The sequence below is a fragment of the Octopus bimaculoides genome, chromosome 8, assembly GCF_046866305.1.
Source record: "Octopus bimaculoides isolate indiv1 chromosome 8, ASM4686630v1, whole genome shotgun sequence".
NCBI classification, from domain to species: domain Eukaryota; kingdom Metazoa; phylum Mollusca; class Cephalopoda; order Octopoda; family Octopodidae; genus Octopus; species Octopus bimaculoides.
This window is the reverse complement of record NC_142935.1, coordinates 75,035,357-75,053,827: the sequence shown is the minus strand read 5'-3', so window position 1 is coordinate 75,053,827 and position 18,471 is coordinate 75,035,357. Positions and strand designations below refer to the sequence as shown.

Here is an 18,471-nt window from a genome sequence, read left to right as displayed (position 1 = left end):
CGTCCTTATTTCTTTTATTAAGCACATGGCTCTTATAGAGAGGGGACAGTACAAGGACATACAAAACAATACAATAAAAACACATATCGTATGAAATTATGGATACAATGAGAAATGAGGATGAAATCACTTACCTGCCCCCCCCCCCATAAGCAGGCAGTTTCATTTTATTGTTTTTATATAACGTTTTAGTGACAGTTCAATATTCTGTCTTGTATCTGTTGGTTTTCCTATTTTTCCTCTTTTTCTTTTAAAATTTACACAAAGTCATTAATTATTCAGTTCTTAAATTTCCTCACTTACTCTCATTTACACCAAATACTCCGTTAAATCTTCGAATGCCACCACCGGCGGCAATTCATCAAAACGATACTGTACCGGTGTCACTTCTAACTTTTCACCAAACAATTCCTTCAACTTTTCTCCTCTCTCTCTCTTTCCAGCAGAACAACTTTCAAACCTCCATTTTTCTTGTTAGTTGACAATTTAATTCTAATAACATTCTTCATTTTCGCAATGTTTTTTTCTATCTCTACATTTTTTTGTGTATTGTATCATTTCTTAATTGTTTTCCTTTCGGTGTCTCTCTCTGATTTTCTTCACCAATCTCTTCTACTGTTGCTGGTATTTCTATCTCTGTATTCTTTATTATTATCATTTCTCTTTCATCTTCCTTTTTCTTCTGTACTTTCTCCTCCTTGCTGGTTGTTGGTAACGGTCTCTATTTTCGCTCTTCGACTTCGTCACTTACTTTCATTTTTTTCTCTGCTCGTTCGCTTTTCCCTGTTTCACGCACTGCGTCTCCTCTCCATTTCCTTTTCTCTTCTTCCTAAGACTTTTTGATGATGAGTCCGCGTTACTCTTTTTCCTCTTCACCATTGTGTACTGTTCTTTTATACCTTGCTCTTCTACGGTTGAAACCTCTTCTTCTTGTTGTTATTTCTCTATCCCCTCCGCTTCGTGTTTCTAGGGACACTTAGCTTTCATGTGTCCCTGTATTCCACATTCATAGCATACGGGAGGTCTTCCTTCCACCACGACTCTTCACTTCGTTTCATCGGGTATAATTAGTTCTCTGATTTTATGAAGGTCTGGCAAACTGATGTGGACCGTCACCTCAAGGCCGTATCCCCCCAGTTTACCTCCGTAGTTCTTGTGATTGTAAGTATTTTTGTTTCCTCTTATGTATTATAGAGGATGGCTGCCACCGGCCACGCCTCGTCAGTTTCTGGGGGCACTCTACCAATTCTCACTCTGGCTGCACGTTTGCCACAGAAGCTTGGTAGTAGTACCCACTCAGTGGATCTCAAAGGCACAGTGGAGTGCTTTATCGCTTCTTGTTCACTCGCGAAACGTACCTCCACTGTGCCATATTTCTTTCCACTGGTGTAGTACGTAGTTAAGCTTTTAATCTCTTTCAAGCATTCTTCGACTCTCACTTCTGCAGCTATTTCAACTCTTTCTGCAGCAACAGACAGTGTCCTGTATATTACTGTCCTTTTTTTCAATTTTTCTTTTCCATAATTTCCTTGGGTCGCGTCAGCCTCAGGCTGTCTCCCTCCTTTCGTAACAATTCATTATATTTCTTAAAATTTGTGTCGTTCAGCCGAATTTCTCTAACTTGCAGGATATCTGCCGTTAGATTATTCCCACTTACTGCAGCGTGACTGCCTGCTGGAACTGGTTGACTTTCCATAATGTTGTTATTCACAACTTCATCCATAAATGGGGAAGAAAATAAAAATTCACAGGTAACAATAAATTTAACAATTCAGTAATACAACAATTAGGTGCGGTATACCTTCAACAATTTAAACAACGACAAGACTCACATGAAACGAGCACACATCAAATGCAACAGGGAATCAAATGACTCGACTACAACACCAACGTCCTCTCAACGATTAGCCAGAGATGATTTTTAAAATGAGAATATCTGAAATCAACTTGACTACTCTCACAAACGAGAATACTAAAAATGAACCCGACCCCTTTAAAAAATAAAGTAAAAAACAAACAGGAAAAATATTCCAGAATCCTTGTCCGGTACCAGATCGATTCCAAAACTAATTCATTTTCTTTCCTACGCCCTCAAGCCACTAATTCTATGCTATATCTAATAGACTCGAATTTAATGACTCTTTGAGGGTGTACCACCATTTGTTGTTGATAATGGAACCGGTTAACGCCCTCTGTATTAGTAACTTATCCGGCTCCCGTACTCCTCAATCGCCAAAAGGGACTTATTGAGTTTCCAGTAGCCGGAACCCTTACTATATATCTTATCTAGGTGCAGTTTACAAGTTACCATCTTGTGGTCAGTGTAACTGACCAAGTGGAATTGTGGACGCGTAACTATTTCTTTATCGAATTTTCTAATAAATATCCTATCTATGTAAGACCTAGAAGACCCGTCGCTATTTGACCATGTCCAAATGTAGCATGAAACGTAGTATGAGCGTATCCAAAGATAAAATCATTTTTTAAATTCATTTTTTTACTCGTTGTGCAAAAAAAAAAAAAAAAAATAGGGGGACATTTTATTGCCGTTTAAGATTCATAAAAAGATTTCGAAGTTATTTATACTCAATTGTTCCAACTACGACCTGAGCGATACGAATCTCTGAATCAAAAATGCTACATTTTGTGTTTGTCACTTTTAATCATGAAGATTCTTTTCGTGCCTTATTTGAAACCATATACTTTGTGTTATTTTTGATGCACTGGGGTAAAATAGCGGAATACATTTGCACTAGAAATTTCTAAACAGAAATCATGTGCAAACTCGATGTACTGATATATAAAGAAAGACATTGCGACATAATTAATCTGTCGCTGAGTCAGCACCAAAAGCATTCTATTTTTATGTAGCGTACGGAGGCAAAGTAATGTCTCAAACAGAAATCGAACTTGCTTCACAAACTCTGGTTTACAAACCACTCTACATGGAATGGCTGGAATATCAAGGCAAAAGACAGCTTGAAGATCGATTCTACGAGATAAAACGAGGAAACAAACAAATCAGTACCTTAATCTTCAAATACCTTTCAAATGTAAGTATGTATAAAAGTCTTCGCATTCATTTTGAAAATAGATAAGTTTATCGATAATGAAACAAATAATTATTATTCTAATAATCACACAATGACAACAGGTGATGTATGCGAAGGAAATATAAATTAGACGCATGAAAATATTCTTTTCTACTCTAGGCACCAGGTCCGAAATTTTTGGGGAGGAGGCCAATTGATTAGATTGATTAGTACTGGTACTCAACTGGTACCTATTTAATCGACCCCGAAAGGATGAAAGGCAAAGTCGACCTCGGCGGAATTTGAACTCAGAACGTAGCGGCAGACGAAATACCGCTAAGCATTTCGCCCGGCGTGCTAACGTTTCTTCCAGCTCGCCGTCTTAGACCCCCTGAGAATATTGTGTCAAAACTGTTGGTGCCAGATTACTTATATGAACTGGATGTAAGACAATTCTTTGGTAAAGGTCGAAGAATATATTATATCTTTATCTTTTATTTTTTATCTTTTATTTGTTTCAGTCGTTAGACTGTGGCCATGCTGGGGCACCGCCTTGAATTTGTAATCGAATGAATCGACACCAGTACTTATTTTTTAAACCTGGTACTTATTCTATCGGTGTGTTTGGCCGAACCGCTAAGTTACGGGGACGTAAACACACCAACACCGGTTGTCAAGCGGTAATGAGGGACAAACACAAAGACACACACACACACATATATATATATATATATACATATATGTATACGACGAGTTTCTTTCAGCTTCTTTTTACCACATCAACTCACAAGGCTTTGGTCGGGCCGAAGATACTTGCCCAAGGAGCCATGCAGTAGGACTGAACCCGGAACCGTTTGGCTGGGAAGCAATCTTCTTACCACACAGCCACTTTAATAATAGTTGTTCATAAATATAAGCTTTCGTTTGTCTAATCACATACTATTGTTAATTACTTTATTTAGCACGAAAGCATAACTGAACCACTATCTTGGTGGTTTAGAAGTAAATAACCCAGAAGGAAAGTAAGTGGTAGAAAATGAAAGTCAGTAACGAGAATGAAATGAATAACTGTTGTTTTCTTTCTTTCCTTTTTTTCTTCTTCTTGTATCTCATTTCTGAAAAATTTGATTCAGTATTCAGGGATCTCAACACCGAAACAAATTTAGTAGAAACCAAAATAAAACTGGTGTAAGTGCTTTCAGCTATTTATTTCATTCTCAACTATTGAGTAATCTTGAACTTGCGTCAACCAAAAATCGAAGACATGTTTTGAATCGAACTATTTCTTGGTTAATGAGACTCATTGGTTCCTCTTTTCGGGAATCCCGTAAATGCTTTATATATTAAGAACAATAGAATGAGTATTCAATCATTTATGCCTTTTCCAAGTGCTTTAAAAGTTCCAGTTTCTGGAATTGCGATCGAGACTTTCTGTTTATTTGCGTTTTGCTGCACGGTTCTGGCGACATTTCAGGGGAAAACATTGGTTCCTTAAGCAGAGTGAAATAGTACTGTATATCGTTATGTCTATTAAAAACAAAAAGCAAAAACATGCGCAGTGCAAATGAAATAAATTAAAGTCAACAGAGGATCGAGTCCGACTTGCCTCAAATTAAGTTCTACATCCCACTTAGATGACTTATTCATTTACAGATATTATAAGAAATATTATTCAAAGAAATATCTAACATGAATATCCGAAGATATTCATCTGTCTTTTCTTCGGTATTACTATTTTTGCTATATTTGCATAGGCGCAGGAGTGGCTGTGTGGTAAGTAGCTTGCTTACTTCCGGTTTGCTTACTGCGCATGTGCGCCAGACTGGCTACTTACTGTGAGCGAAGATAGACATGGTTTTCGGCTCTGTCTATAGAAGGAAAAATTGAAGAATTCGCCCGGGTAGGTCGTTTTTGTTGCTCAGCTGGGCAGCAATTTATTGCTTCTATTTATTTTTTTAGTAAATTGTTGTCCAGCGGTGTGGCATCTTCGCTTTCCTTGGCGAGTTTTTTTGTGTGTTCGTTGTACGAACAAATTTTGTATTCGCTGTTTGTGGGAGGCGGGTTCGCTTGCCCACAGTAGCGAAAATTTTTGTTTTGACTTTGAGCCCCCCCCCTCCCAAAAAAAAGCAACTTTGAGTGAAGAAAACTTTTTGTGTCTCACTGTGCGAGAATTGTTGTTTTTGTGGGCGTATCTCGCCTCCGAAAAACTTGTGAAAATTTTGCTGCTGTGGCCCTGGATTACCGTTATTGGAATACCTTTATTGGAATACTTTTATTTTGGAGTACCTTTATTGGAATACCTATAGGTATTGCTGGTGGCCGGAATTGTGTTGCCTTGACTTAAACTGTCTTCCTTCTTTCCTTTTCTCTGCTCTGTCTTCTGTTCTTTTGTATTTAGTCTGTTTTTTGTGGACATTTTTGTTGAACTTGTTTGTGAACTATTTTCTGAACTTTTTTGTTGAACATTTTTTTTTGCAAGCATGGCAAAAAAGGGAAACACTGTCTTGGAGTGGGAACTGTGCCCACCCAAGCAGTGGTTGACAGAAACGGAGGAAAGAACGGTGACGCTCCGGACCTACTCAAAGGTGTTGGATAGCGTCACTGTCTTTCCTCAAACTATTATTGAAAAGGAACTTACGAATGTTAATGCCAACTTTAAATATATTTCAAGGGGAGTCAAATATGCAACCGTGTGGTTGCTTTTTGACTCCCCGAGTGAAGCGCACAAATTTGCGAGTGGGCCCATTGAGGGCAAAGAAATTTTGTTTCTGCCCACATATTGTGGACAAAAAATAACGAGGGCTTGGGTCTGCGGGTTGCCGCTTGGAATAAAGCCCGAGTGGATAGAGGATTCTTTCCGCCGGGGTCTGGGCGGCACCGGAACCAAGCTCCTCAATGTAAACATTTTTCCAGCAATTGACTGGGAGGGGTCAAAAGCGGTGTTGACCCTTTGGTCCCAGTCGATTGCGAGTCTGGTGTTTCCAGACTTTTTAAGGACGGCTCAGGCAAGGTATCCAGTGATTTTGGAGGGACACCCTCCTAAATGTCACAAGTGCCTTGAATCCGGCCATTTGAAAAAGAACTGTCCCAAGGGCCGAGGTAAGGCCCTGGAGCAGAGGGAAAAAGGGAATGAGTCCTCCGCCCCACCATTGGAGGGGGAGACGGAGGAAGTCGTGGAGGCGGTGGCCTCCACGAATAGAAAGAGGAAGGCGAGCAACGGTGGTTGCTTACCAGGAGAAATAGAGGTTGCGGGAAAGGAGGACACCTCGGGTGTGCCGAAAGATGCCCCGACCCCCGCAACCGGTAAAAGGAAAAAAAAGAAAAAGAGAAACGGGAGACGGTCGGCGGACGTGCCACCGACCGAACCCGTTGCCTCTCCGTTGGGAAGTGTGCCACCGGATCGGGAGGCTCTGTCAGTGGGATTTGTGTCACCGACAGAGCAGGTTGCGGCCCCTTCCGATGATGAGGAAACGGAGTATATCTTCTGTTACCTTAAGTGTCTGGATGATCTATTTGATCTATTTGACCGTGAGCGTTACGACTGGGAATGTATAGACCATCCACGTTGGCCTCCGCAGGTGGCTGCGGAGGACTTAAATCATAGTGAAGTCATGGAGGTCGAAAAGACCTGTCAAAAAGAGGATTTTATTTACTTTCTTTCGGGCGCGTCACTGCGAGATCTCCTGATGGCGACGGGACAATTGCTTGGAGGCCCGGATGAGGAAGATTAAATCTTTAAAAGGAACTTTTATTGAACGTTATTGGACTGCCATTGAATTTTTGACTTTTATTGGATTTGTATTGAACAATGTTTTCGAGGGGTTATCGATCGGCGGGCGTCGGTGCCTCTCTCATTTTTATTCACCTTTTGTTATCATCCTCATCTCATTAATGTCCGTGTCCAGCCCGCAGCTACTTTACGTTTGTCTGTCCTTGTTTGTCCCCTCTTTGTAAGGCCTTAATGGCCAATTTATGAAATAAAGTAGCTTGCTTATCAACCACATGGTTCCGGGTTCATTCCCACAGCGTGGCACCTTGGGCAAATGTCTTCTACTATAGCCTCGGGCTACCAAAGCCTTGTGAGTGGATTTGGTAGACGGAAACTGAAAGAAGCCCGCCCTATATATGTATGTGTGTGTATATGTTTGTGTGTCTGTGTTTGTCTCCTCAACATCGCTTGACAATCAATGCTGATGTATTTTCGTCCCCGTAACATAGCGGTTCGGCAAAAGAGACCGATACAATAAGTACTAGGCTTACAAAGAATAAGTCCTAGGGTCGATTTGCTCGACTAAAGGCGGTGCTCCAGCATGGCCGCAGTCAAATGACTGAAACAAGTAAAAGAGTATATTATTAATTTTAGGATGTCGACTTGATAATTAAGATGAAATATCATGATAGCGAATATTAATTTTACTAAGATATTGTTAATCTTCACGATAAGCTCTTGCAAGGTTTCGTAAGAAAATGACAGTTGATGTATTATATAATGATAAAAACCAGGTGTGATAATAGTAAACAGTATCAAAATATTTTAGAGATAAGCAATATAACTACGTATTCAGTGAATGTTAACGTCTAGCTATATTTAGAAGATGAGAATGATGATTCTTAAGTAGCGGAATGGAAGTAGTCAGAGCGTCGGACAAAATATCTTGCCATTTTTTTATTCCAACTACCTGCTTTTTGACTTTAGATGCCGCAGAGGTCAACTTTACTTTTCTCCGTTTAGGGATTGATAAAGTCACAGTCTAGGTTGGAGAACTGGCAGAATTGTTATAGCGTCAGACGTACTGTCTTATAGTATTTGTGTCAGCATTTTTCGTTCTGAGGTCAAATGTACTTTTAGCCGATCCACTCTGTTGCAAGCATTCAAGGCAAGTTTCTGGTGTGAGGATACTTCTTCCTTACCGCCATTTCGAACATTTAGAAGGAAAGAATTTTAGGCTTTAGAAGGTAGACAAGAATAAATCAATGAAATATTCTAACATATTTCATTAATCTATAGAACTTAGTGAGAATTAAATTCTTAATGCAAAAGCGTGATACTAAGCATTGTAATGCAGTCCAAGACGTAGATTTATAAGAAAAAATGCTCATCATCAGAGATGCACATATTGTCAACCACTAAGTGATATGCTGAAGTGGTTAATATCAGGCAACTAACAAGAAAATCTTCGGTATTGAGCAGAATATTTGCTATAATGCTGTTTCTGCTTCAGCAACTCAGCGCTGAATCTGTCTAAAATGTAATATAAAATAGATCAACTTCAAAACATTGATATCTAGGTCACAAAAGTAAACTTTGAAGGGAATAGTAGTCATTTCCTTTGATTTTAAATGAAAGCAAATAGGAAACAACACTTACTGACCAAAGTCAAAAAATAAATAAATAAGATAAAAATAGAAATAAACATAAAAATAAAAAAAATTAAAACATTTGTTACATAGAGTTATTCAATAAAGACTAATCACGTAAAGAGCAATGGTGACGACCATGTCAATTGTATGAATCCACCTGTATCCAACACAAGTATAAAAAATATATAAAAACTATATCTATACTGATTACAAGTTGAAATATTTAAGGAATTATTTTTAACATATTAAATAATGAAAATGCCATATTTGTGCATTTGCTTTAGTTTAGATTGTGAAGACAAAAAATAATATATTAAGACAAATATAGAACAATGTTCCAAAGGTATGTAACAGACGTAAATAAAATGAGACTGAAACGTATACTACATTTAACTTATCTTCCATCAGCCTGCCTGAGAGATGTTCAGTGTTCTGTAACATTATCAATGAACATATAGTCATTTATTACAAGCTGTTTCTTAAATGGTTTGACTTATACCATTTCAAACATTAAGCATAGGAATAGTTGTATCGACTTCTTTATCACATTTCAAGAATAACTAACTTGTTCTCGCGTTTGATTTTCGAAGCGAAGCAAGAATATCATTGCACATACGGCACACACAAACACACGAACACATGTAAACGCGCGCACACACACACACACACACACACACACACACACACACACACACACACACACACACACACACACACGTGTGTGTGCGTGTGCACACGAACGCGTGCAGGCACACAATTTCCCCGGTCGCTCTTACTTTTACACAAACACATATAAAATTAATGGAATAAATTTTCTCAGAATAAGAAATATTTCACGCATAAAAGTATGTAGAAACAAGCAAAAATGCTAGTTCAAAATCTCCCTAAGAGATCAACACAGTGGTTGTACTAACAAGTAATGTTCGTAGCCACTTCAACATGGCTGTCCGTTTGCTAGAAGGTTGTAGGAGTTTGCTGGTGCTGATCCCATCGCTAGAAGGTGGTAGAAGTTCGTTCCCCTGCTCGCAGTATATCAGATGCAGCTGTGCATCGTTAACCAGTTAGAGGGGATGTCCTCTTGGGGTTAAAAAATTGCAGCAAAGTCTGTACGAACAGACAGCCATGTTGAAGCGGTTAACGAACATTACTTGTTAATATTTAGAAAGAACTTTATAAAAAAAGACAAAAATGATTACTTAGTCCAGAGTATTGATACATTTAATATTTCATACTAAGATCCATCTGGTACACTAAGACAGTAGTTTTGCTTTATAAATTGATTATAAAATATATAATGCAAAGCATCAAGTATGTTTTAATGCCTGAAATGCTTTAATATATTATCTTTTTAATATGTATAAGGTGGTTCCTATTTATGTACGAGATATTTATTTACCACGGGAGAACCTCTGGTATGGACTCTCATATTGTAGATAACACAGAAAGTCTACCTTGTTCTGGCACAACAACTGGTGCAAGTGGAGCTAAATATTGCCTTTTGGTAATAATACTACTTCTGTCGCTATTAATTATTTGCGACTGGCTATTTGCGACTAGCTATTTGCGACACCAGTACCTGAATAAACACTGAGATTCTATACATATCACTGACGGGGGAATCGGCTGCTATGTCTATTTGTGGTCGTGTGTCATTGATAAAGCCAAGGAAGGCCGAAATCACGTGATCTGGCAGTTCCAGAGGCTGTAACGGATGATTATCGCTCGCCAGCGATATAAACACGAGCGCTTTTATGTGCCACAAGTTCACCATGGTCATCATTGAATTCATATTACGCAAATGTGTAGACGTGTGACGCAAGTTGTATAAATTATATAAGGGTATCTGTAGATGTATACGTATAGTACAACTCAAATTTATTGTGCACAGAAACCAATACTTACAAATCTAATGAACATACAATTAAAGAAATCCCAGTATAAGTCACCTCACCTTATATGTGCATCTTATATCTCATTCCATACCACCAAACATCGAATGAAGTTCGTAAAGTCTCTCGTAATTTTACAATCACACGTAGTCTTCTCCAAAATGGAGATGAATTACTAGCATTTCTCATTGAAATGCTGGCTAATTTTGAAGTATGCATGACATTAAATGTGATGTTAAATACTCGTTCTCATTGATCACCACTATCGTACACTCACCCCCACATTCTTTTATTCTTTTATTTGTTTCAGTCGCACGCTTCTTCAGAGCAGTATACAGGTCAAGTGGAAATGGGATCGTGGAAAGACACCATCGCATGGTCAAGGGCATGGCGCATCTCACTACTGGAAGCAATATTTTGATACAATATACCACCCCAATCAGGACAGGCTGAGGAGTCCGTGCCATACTGAGCGATATTCGGGTATGAATGGCGACTCCCACGTACAGCATCACAAAACTTTGTGTGAGAGAGAGAGAGAGAGAGAGAGAGAGCCTGCCTTCGTGAAGGTAGATGAAGTCTGGGTCAATCCCCCAACGGCACGCTGCACATCTCAGTAGAACAGAGAAACAGTAACGGCTGTTATGTCTAGAAATAATGTCTCTGTGAATAGAATGCTGCATCATGTCTTGGATGTTTGCATAATTATTGCTTCATCGGTCGACGAAAGTGGAGGAGAGGAAGCGAGCGGTGCTCCATCACTGTGGAGATCACAGCGAGTGAGACGTCTGCCCAGGTGATTGGCAAATTCCAACATGAAGTGAAGTGAGAAAGTGATCATTGAGATCAGGTGGCGTGTGGGGATGATCTGAACCGGAAGGAAAGGGTCAGTGACGTCAATATCTGAGAGGCTCTACCGGAAGAGGAAGTGGGCGGAACTAAGACCAATTTGAGCCTTTTGGCCTCAAGAGCGGGAGTGGACGGACGCGTGTAGACGTGCGAGCTAAGAATGACATTAGCTGTAGGTTCTAACGACAAGTCAGATGGGTAGGCGACACAACTGGATAATCGACACGTATTACAGTTAGCCATATTACACAAACATATAATATACTGCATGATCTACTTGTACCCATTATAGATAAATACAATATTAATCCCGTATCATACCTCACCACAGATTAACAGTAAAAATAGGTAATTTAAACGCCAGAAGTAGGAATTTTTCTGTCAGTAAACCACAAATCTGGAAGTCAGAGAACGAATTTCAGACAACTAACTTAGACATGCAGATATATATTTCATGGCTCAGACTCTTACAATGAATATGCAGCTTTGACGTTTTCTTGCTGAGATTTCCATGTATGTACAAGGGCCATCACAGTAGACAGAATACCAAGTACAACTACAGAGCGAACGGCATTAGGCGTCCTGTGTAGAATCACGCTCGTGCCCGCGCGCGCGCGCACACACACACACACGCACGCACACACACACACACACACACACACACACACACACACACACACACACACACACACACACACACACACACACACACAACCATGTCTCTATTTTCTATTTCTTTCTTTCTTTCTTTCTTTCTTTCTTTTCCTCTCTCTCTCTCTCTCTCTCTCTCTCTCTCTCTCTCTCTCTCTCTCTCTCTCTCTCTCTCTCTCTCTCTCGTTTAACCACAGAAAAATCTCCAGTGCAAAATATAACCCAAAAGTGATTACTGAAATACACTACGAGTGGAAAAAAAACTGAGTGACTATCCGGGAGTTAACAGCGTATTAATTCAGCTCATAATGACAATGATATATGAGTTACACTATCATACCCATAATCCTTTAGTCTGTTACATGTAAATGCAATTTTCAAAACGTGTAGAAATGTTAATGAATATAGGAAGGTTATTATTCCACTGAGCCATACACACAAATTATTTGTGATTCTAAATGCTTTAGTGTAGTGGGAGTAAACTAATACTTAAATCAACAATTCTCAATACAAAAAAGGTATTTTGTTAGCGATATGCGTGATGAATTGGTATCTCTGATAAGACTTTGTGTCATTAGGAGCTGTTAGACTCTTTAGGTTTAGGACGGAAATTGTATACATGCACACAGGAGAGTCATACACAGCTTACTTTAACTCTTATTTTATAACACTGTATCAATATATCACAGTAACTAATACGCATATATTCGCTGTTACACGCACGCACGCACGCACGCACACACGCACACAATTTTAAATACAATTGTAGAATTAAAAACATTCTGAGAGAACAGATTACACAAACTGTGAAAAAAATTTAATTTAATTCTGACAAAACTTTGTCGAAACTTAAAGAAGACCATTTTCAAAAGCAAATACAAATATCAGTGAATAGACAAAAACATCATAGCTAAACGTATGTCTTCTACAACCAAATCGTGTCTACAGTCGCTGTATACAATGAACCTATGATTTTAAACAAAGGTTTATATGAAATATCTATACAATCTGACCCCCAATAGTTGGGTTTTACGCAAAAGCTAAAAAAAATTGTGGAACTCCAAACATCCAGAATTAGATTTATCCGCAAAATATTTAAGCAAAGCGTATCATTAAATGTAAATTGATACATCAAATGGAAATGTCTGATTCAAAGCAGGCTGGTACTATAAAACCAGCCAGTGAAGATAATCATCTCACTTCCACTGATGGACAGACAGAACGATCAGCTAAATCTAGCAGTAAACAACATACTAACAATTTAGCTGAAATTCATATCTAAAAAATTCTGGACGCCTTACCAGTAATCTGGGGTGATATGTTTCAACAGGTCCACAATTAAAATTTGGATGACAGTAAATCAGAATTAGAGGCAGTTAACGAAAGATCAAACAAATATGCAAAGACAACACAGCTTAAAGGTACGAAAACAACTTGCGAAACGATTAAGCTTTTGATATATATCTCAGTCATTTTGCAAGGTACTATTTTCCCCTTGAATTTGTGATTTCAGAGGAAGGCAAGAAATTCTTCTTATTTTGCATCTTTGGTATTTCGTCTTTAGAGTTTGAATTGTAGAATTGTCTATCCAATCGAAATATTGCAATAGCTAACAGTGAAATATAGAATTTTTAAAAAAGCTTTTTCAACTGTTATCAAGTCTTTGAGAACATTCACGTCTGTTTTTCAAAAATATATAATTTGAAATATATTGCTTTTGTTTAGCACTGGAAATTGTTCGTATTTTAATGTTCTTGAATAAACTTCTTCGCATACAAAAGCTGAGACAACTATACTTCACAGTTATTATTTTGAAATGCTTGTCTTCTGATATTTGCGAGTCCATTTAACCCTGTTAAATGTTGGCCTTCCTAAACATACGATAGTTCCAGCCCTAAATAAACTGAACTTGTACTTTTAAAGATGTTCTTCAGGATAACGTGAAATAGAATAAAGTAAAATATAGCTATGAATAAAATGTGCGCAGATTATGAATTTTGATTGAAGAGATGGGGCCTCAAGACAAAAAGTTGCAGAGCCTCTAAAAGTCATGCTACGGCCCTGTGTCCGCAACATCATGTATAAATTACACACTGGCTGCCTCAATCTGTTATTGCAGGATCATTGTGCCATCTACAATATTATAACACTCAAGCAAATTGGAGGAAAGAAGGAGGTGTGGAGCTGTATACAGCAGCTACTAATAAACAAAATGATCCATGAAAAAAACAAAAAAAAACGGAAAAAATAGCAGAAACTAAGCCCTAGTGTGACTGGATTACCAGAAGGCTTTTGGAAGTATACCACGTAATTGGATTATCAAGGCTTTACAGTTAGTAAAAGCCCCACAGCCACTTTGCACTTTATCGAACCACTTTGTTCCGTAGGGGTGATAAAGAGCAAATTGAGTCGGATCGCATTCACTACCAAAAAGGCATTTTCAGGGTGATAACCTGCTGCTGTTGCTCTTCGTCCGCGCATTAAACCCACTATCATACCAGCTCACAAAACAGTAACTGGAAGGGTATTCGGCTATAGAAAATCTGCCTCAATGAAATTTCTTTGATCTAAGCAATCATGGAAAAGTAGACGCTAAAATTTTTAGTTGTTCGTTTTTCGTACAAAAGAACAAAAGAAATATTTGGAACATGTTAGATTTTTATATTCGTAACCAGGAATATTCCATCGTATCTAAAAGTCTCATAGAATTTAAATGAAATTAAAATGATAGAAAATAACACACTAATACAGACAAACGTACGCGCGTGCACACACACACACACACACACACACACACACACACACACAAGGGCCGGCTGAAAAGTGCATAGGTTGATCAAGATATTCATAAAATGTGACCAAATAAAGCTTATTTTTTAACATAGTGCAACTTGCAGTCCACACACTTCTTCCATCGGTATTGTATGCTCAAAAACAATAGAAACTAAACTTTATTACATATTATAAAATGAAAGGCTAAAGAATATATGAAAGCACATCAAATCATACCGCACAATGAAAAACAGAGAAAGTTTTCAATTCATCTTATTGTAGATCTATAATAATAAAAAAAGACGAACTTTCTGGGCAGTAAAACATTCTACTTAAGAACTAACAGAGTCGATAGTGTATTTAGCACAATACTAAACACAATAAGTCTATACTGATGTATCAATTCAACATTGCATACCAAGGACAGACGCTCTTTAAAATACCCAGACCCACAATATTGATTAGAGAAAAATGCATATACATATATACACATACAAACACAAGCATATCCTATTCACATATTGGTGACGCTTTTGATTCCATAGAATAGAAATTACGTTAAAATAAAACCAATGCGACTGAATATGCTAAATTTGCAATTAAATAACAATAAGTTATGCGAGAAAAGGTTAATATATGTTAATATATGGGATTAGTAAGGAACCTTCTGGAAAACTTTCTCTAACTGACAACTAATTAATTATTTTTAACTGAGAACGAGGTCAATTTGAACATTACATTCTCATTTGATCAGAGACCTGCTTAATTTGCGATGGAGTAATCCTATGATCAAAAGCGTCCAGATTATGATCATTATATATTTTTTGTTTTTGTATATTCAAAACTACATTGTCCGACATATCCTTCATTTTCAGACAATAGGATGGGATTCAAGGGAGATGCAGGTGCTATAACTAAACCGAATGAGTCCAGTGAGGCTCTCTCACTGGCTCAGTTTCAATACATTGTACAGTAACGTGGTACGTGCAATAAGAATTGAAAATTTTTGGAAGTCTGAAAGAACTGAATTGATACTATATTAGTGGAACTTATTTCATAGGTCATAAATGGATGAACAAGATAGACAAGATAATCGAGATGAAGAAGGAAGAAGATTGCGCAAAACATCAAGTCTACCTGTCTATTCCAAAAGTTTTAAAAAGTTGAAATTAAATATTTACCTGTTCATGGAGAAAGCAGAATAGCAGTGATAAAATTAATCCCTGAAAGGCAAAAACAGAAAAAAGTGATTTGCTCAAGATATTTGCGTATGGTATTAGGATATTAATTTATTTTTAGGTTTAATCGACAATTTAGGTTCACATAATATAGCTAGGGTTATATCACGTAAGACGTTACGAGGGGTGTCTGAAAAGTTTTGAGCTTAACCTACAATCGGGGCTGCTATATAGTTAAAACAATTTTTTCTGGTAAGTACAGTCTTTTCGGAGTATTCTTGCTCATTTTCATGATTCTGATATTTAAATTTTTTTTTGTTGCAGATTTTTGAATAAACAAGCTTCGAATTTTCAAGGAAAATGGAGAAAACTGAGTATCGTGCTGTCATAAAGTACTTTCATTTGGGAGGCATGACTCCATTAGAAATCCATGAAGATATGGTGAGAACGTTAACAGACAATGCTCCTTCATATGCAACAGTCAAACGCTGGATAAATGAATTCAAGCGTGGCAGAGAGAGTGTGGAAGATGATCCAAGATCAGTGTGTTCTCCAACTGCAACCACCAAGGACAACCTTGACCTTGCTCCTGGTATGATAATGCAAGATCGCCGAATATCATGTCGTCAGATAGCGGAGAGACTGGGCATCTCAACTGAAAGAGCAGACAACATTGTGACAGAAAGAACTTGGGTTCTCAAAGGTTTCTGCAAGGTGGGTCCCTCACCTTTTGACTCCTGAACAGAAACGCACCAGGTGCACTTTGTCCACGAGCAATGTGGAACTGTTTGAAGCTGATGAAGAGAATTTCTTGCTCGTTTCATTACTATGGACGAAAGTTGGGTCCATCACTACCAGCCTGAAACCAAGGAACAATCAAAGCAGTGGAAGCACACATCTTCTCCTACTCCAAAGAAGGCCAGGGTCATTGCTTCAGCTGGTAAGGTCATGGCGTCCGTTTTTTGGGATTCTCAAGGTGTCTTGCTGATCGATTACCTTGAAAAGGGTCACACCGTGACAGGGTTGTATTATTCTCTGCTGCTGAAACGCCTCCGAGAAACAATCAAAGAAAAAAGGCCGGGAATGCTCACCAGGAGTTCTTCATCACGACAATGCTCCAGCCCTCACCTCAGTAGTTGCCATGGCAACAATTCGTGATTGTGGATACTAACTTGTTCCCCATCCGCCTTATTCGCCAGACTTAGCCCCCTCTGAGTATTTCCAAAAATTAAAAAGCCCTGGCTGGTCGCCATTTTGCCAGTGACAATGACGTCATAGACGCTGTAGGAAGTTTCTTGGAGTCCCAAATGAAAGAGTTCTTCTACGCCGGAATAATGGCGCTTCAGCACCGCTGGAGAAAGTTTTCAGCCATCGAAGGGGACTATGTTGAAAAATAAATCATCAGAAGTCTTGTACCCTGTTTTGCTTTTTTGAGGCTCAATACTTTTCAGACACCCCTCGTACAGTGAGATGACTGAAGACTTTCAAAATGTTCTATAAGATAAGAACAAACATTTTCAATGTTTGTAACGAAGAACGATGCCGTGCTTGTAAGTTAAATGTTATTTCTGGAAAATGGAATATATTTGTGGAGTAAGGAATTAACAAGAGATAGTGCCTATTTCAATGTGGAATCTTTTGAACAATATTTTCTGACTTTGAACTAGAAATAGACTTAAACAACAGCAGTGTCTACTTTCCAGAAACTGGAAAAATACATTGACCAGACCGCTAAGGAGTCTAACTGAATTGAGAGAACTGGTGACAGATCTGTTAGAAACTTTCCCGGTATGAATAACTCTAAGTTATTCTTACAGAAAAGCCCCACAGTTTAACGGTGTCGCTTGCTGAGTTAATTAGCATTGTGACATCACCGTAAACTGTGGGTTTGGTTTTACTTCCAATACTGATTTTGCTTAAATTACCATAAGTGGTGTTAAGCTCCTCATAGTTGCCATTTGCTATTTTGTTGCGTTACTAATTCACCCAAGGAGTAATTGAACTTAAGCAGTGTATAAATGGCAGGATTACATATGCGGGGTTTCAACCAACAATAGAAAGAAATAGAATTAAACATCACAAGAAATTTTGTTCTGTTATTTACCGTTTTTATCATGCATGCAGCTTTAGAAAAATTTCATACATATTGAATTGTAATTGGTGAACCGTTTTTAAATATTATGAACTGACGGTATAAAGCATTAAAGTTTAATATCTTGCAACATAGATATTAGAGTGATTTTTTACTAACCTGGAACGAACTGTATAACATTGATACATAAAGAAATGGCACGTCAACAGCTACGTTCAGCTCTGGTGGTAGCATCATAAATAACAGATTAGGAACTCCGAACAACGGTACCAGCATGACTGTGAACTTAGCTAATTTTCTGAAAAGATATTTAGGATTGTCAATAATTTGATTAATTTGATGAGGCATGTACCTAATACTAGTTTCTCTTATGTGAAAGATCGAAAAATATATTTTTCTAGATATTTGTCCTTGGCACTTTTAAGGGAAAGGATTTCTATTTATTTTGTATATCATGACTAAGGAATGGTGAGCCAAATATCTTATCTATTCGGTCAACAGGATAATTTCACCTGCATTACAGTTTATAAAGATAAAGCAAAATCACTTTCGAAGGACACATATTAATCCCGTTTCTCATGGGAACTGAACTTTGAACAAGAGTTAACGGAATTGGAGAACAAGCAGTTTATTTAGAAATGATACAT

The 18,471-nt window shown here is 38.0% G+C and overlaps 1 protein-coding gene and 1 long non-coding RNA gene across 4 annotated transcripts in view; one reads left to right on the top strand and one right to left on the bottom strand.

Moving 5' to 3' along the window:
• Nucleotides 1-18,471, bottom strand: part of LOC106884339 (calcitonin gene-related peptide type 1 receptor) — a 107,267-nt gene that overhangs the window by 913 nt on the left and 87,883 nt on the right. The window contains exons 11-12 of the mRNA XM_052969887.2: nucleotides 17,984-18,122; nucleotides 15,736-15,777 (exon numbers count right to left, since the gene is read on the bottom strand). Of these exons, the coding sequence (XP_052825847.2) occupies nucleotides 15,736-15,777; nucleotides 17,984-18,122 (181 nt within the window). The remainder of the gene's footprint in view (nucleotides 1-15,735; nucleotides 15,778-17,983; nucleotides 18,123-18,471) is intronic.
• LOC149134446 (uncharacterized) lies at nucleotides 122-17,488 on the top strand. Of its 3 annotated transcripts, none has more exons than XR_016242915.1 (2): nucleotides 122-3,053; nucleotides 16,057-17,488. It is a non-coding gene; the product is annotated as an uncharacterized LOC149134446 (long non-coding RNA). The 3 variants fall into 3 exon arrangements; XR_016242914.1 differs by lacking the exon at nucleotides 16,057-17,488 and adding an exon at nucleotides 10,593-11,832 and having other exon boundaries at nucleotides 124-3,053; XR_016242916.1 differs by lacking the exons at nucleotides 122-3,053; nucleotides 16,057-17,488 and adding exons at nucleotides 3,111-4,932; nucleotides 10,593-11,838.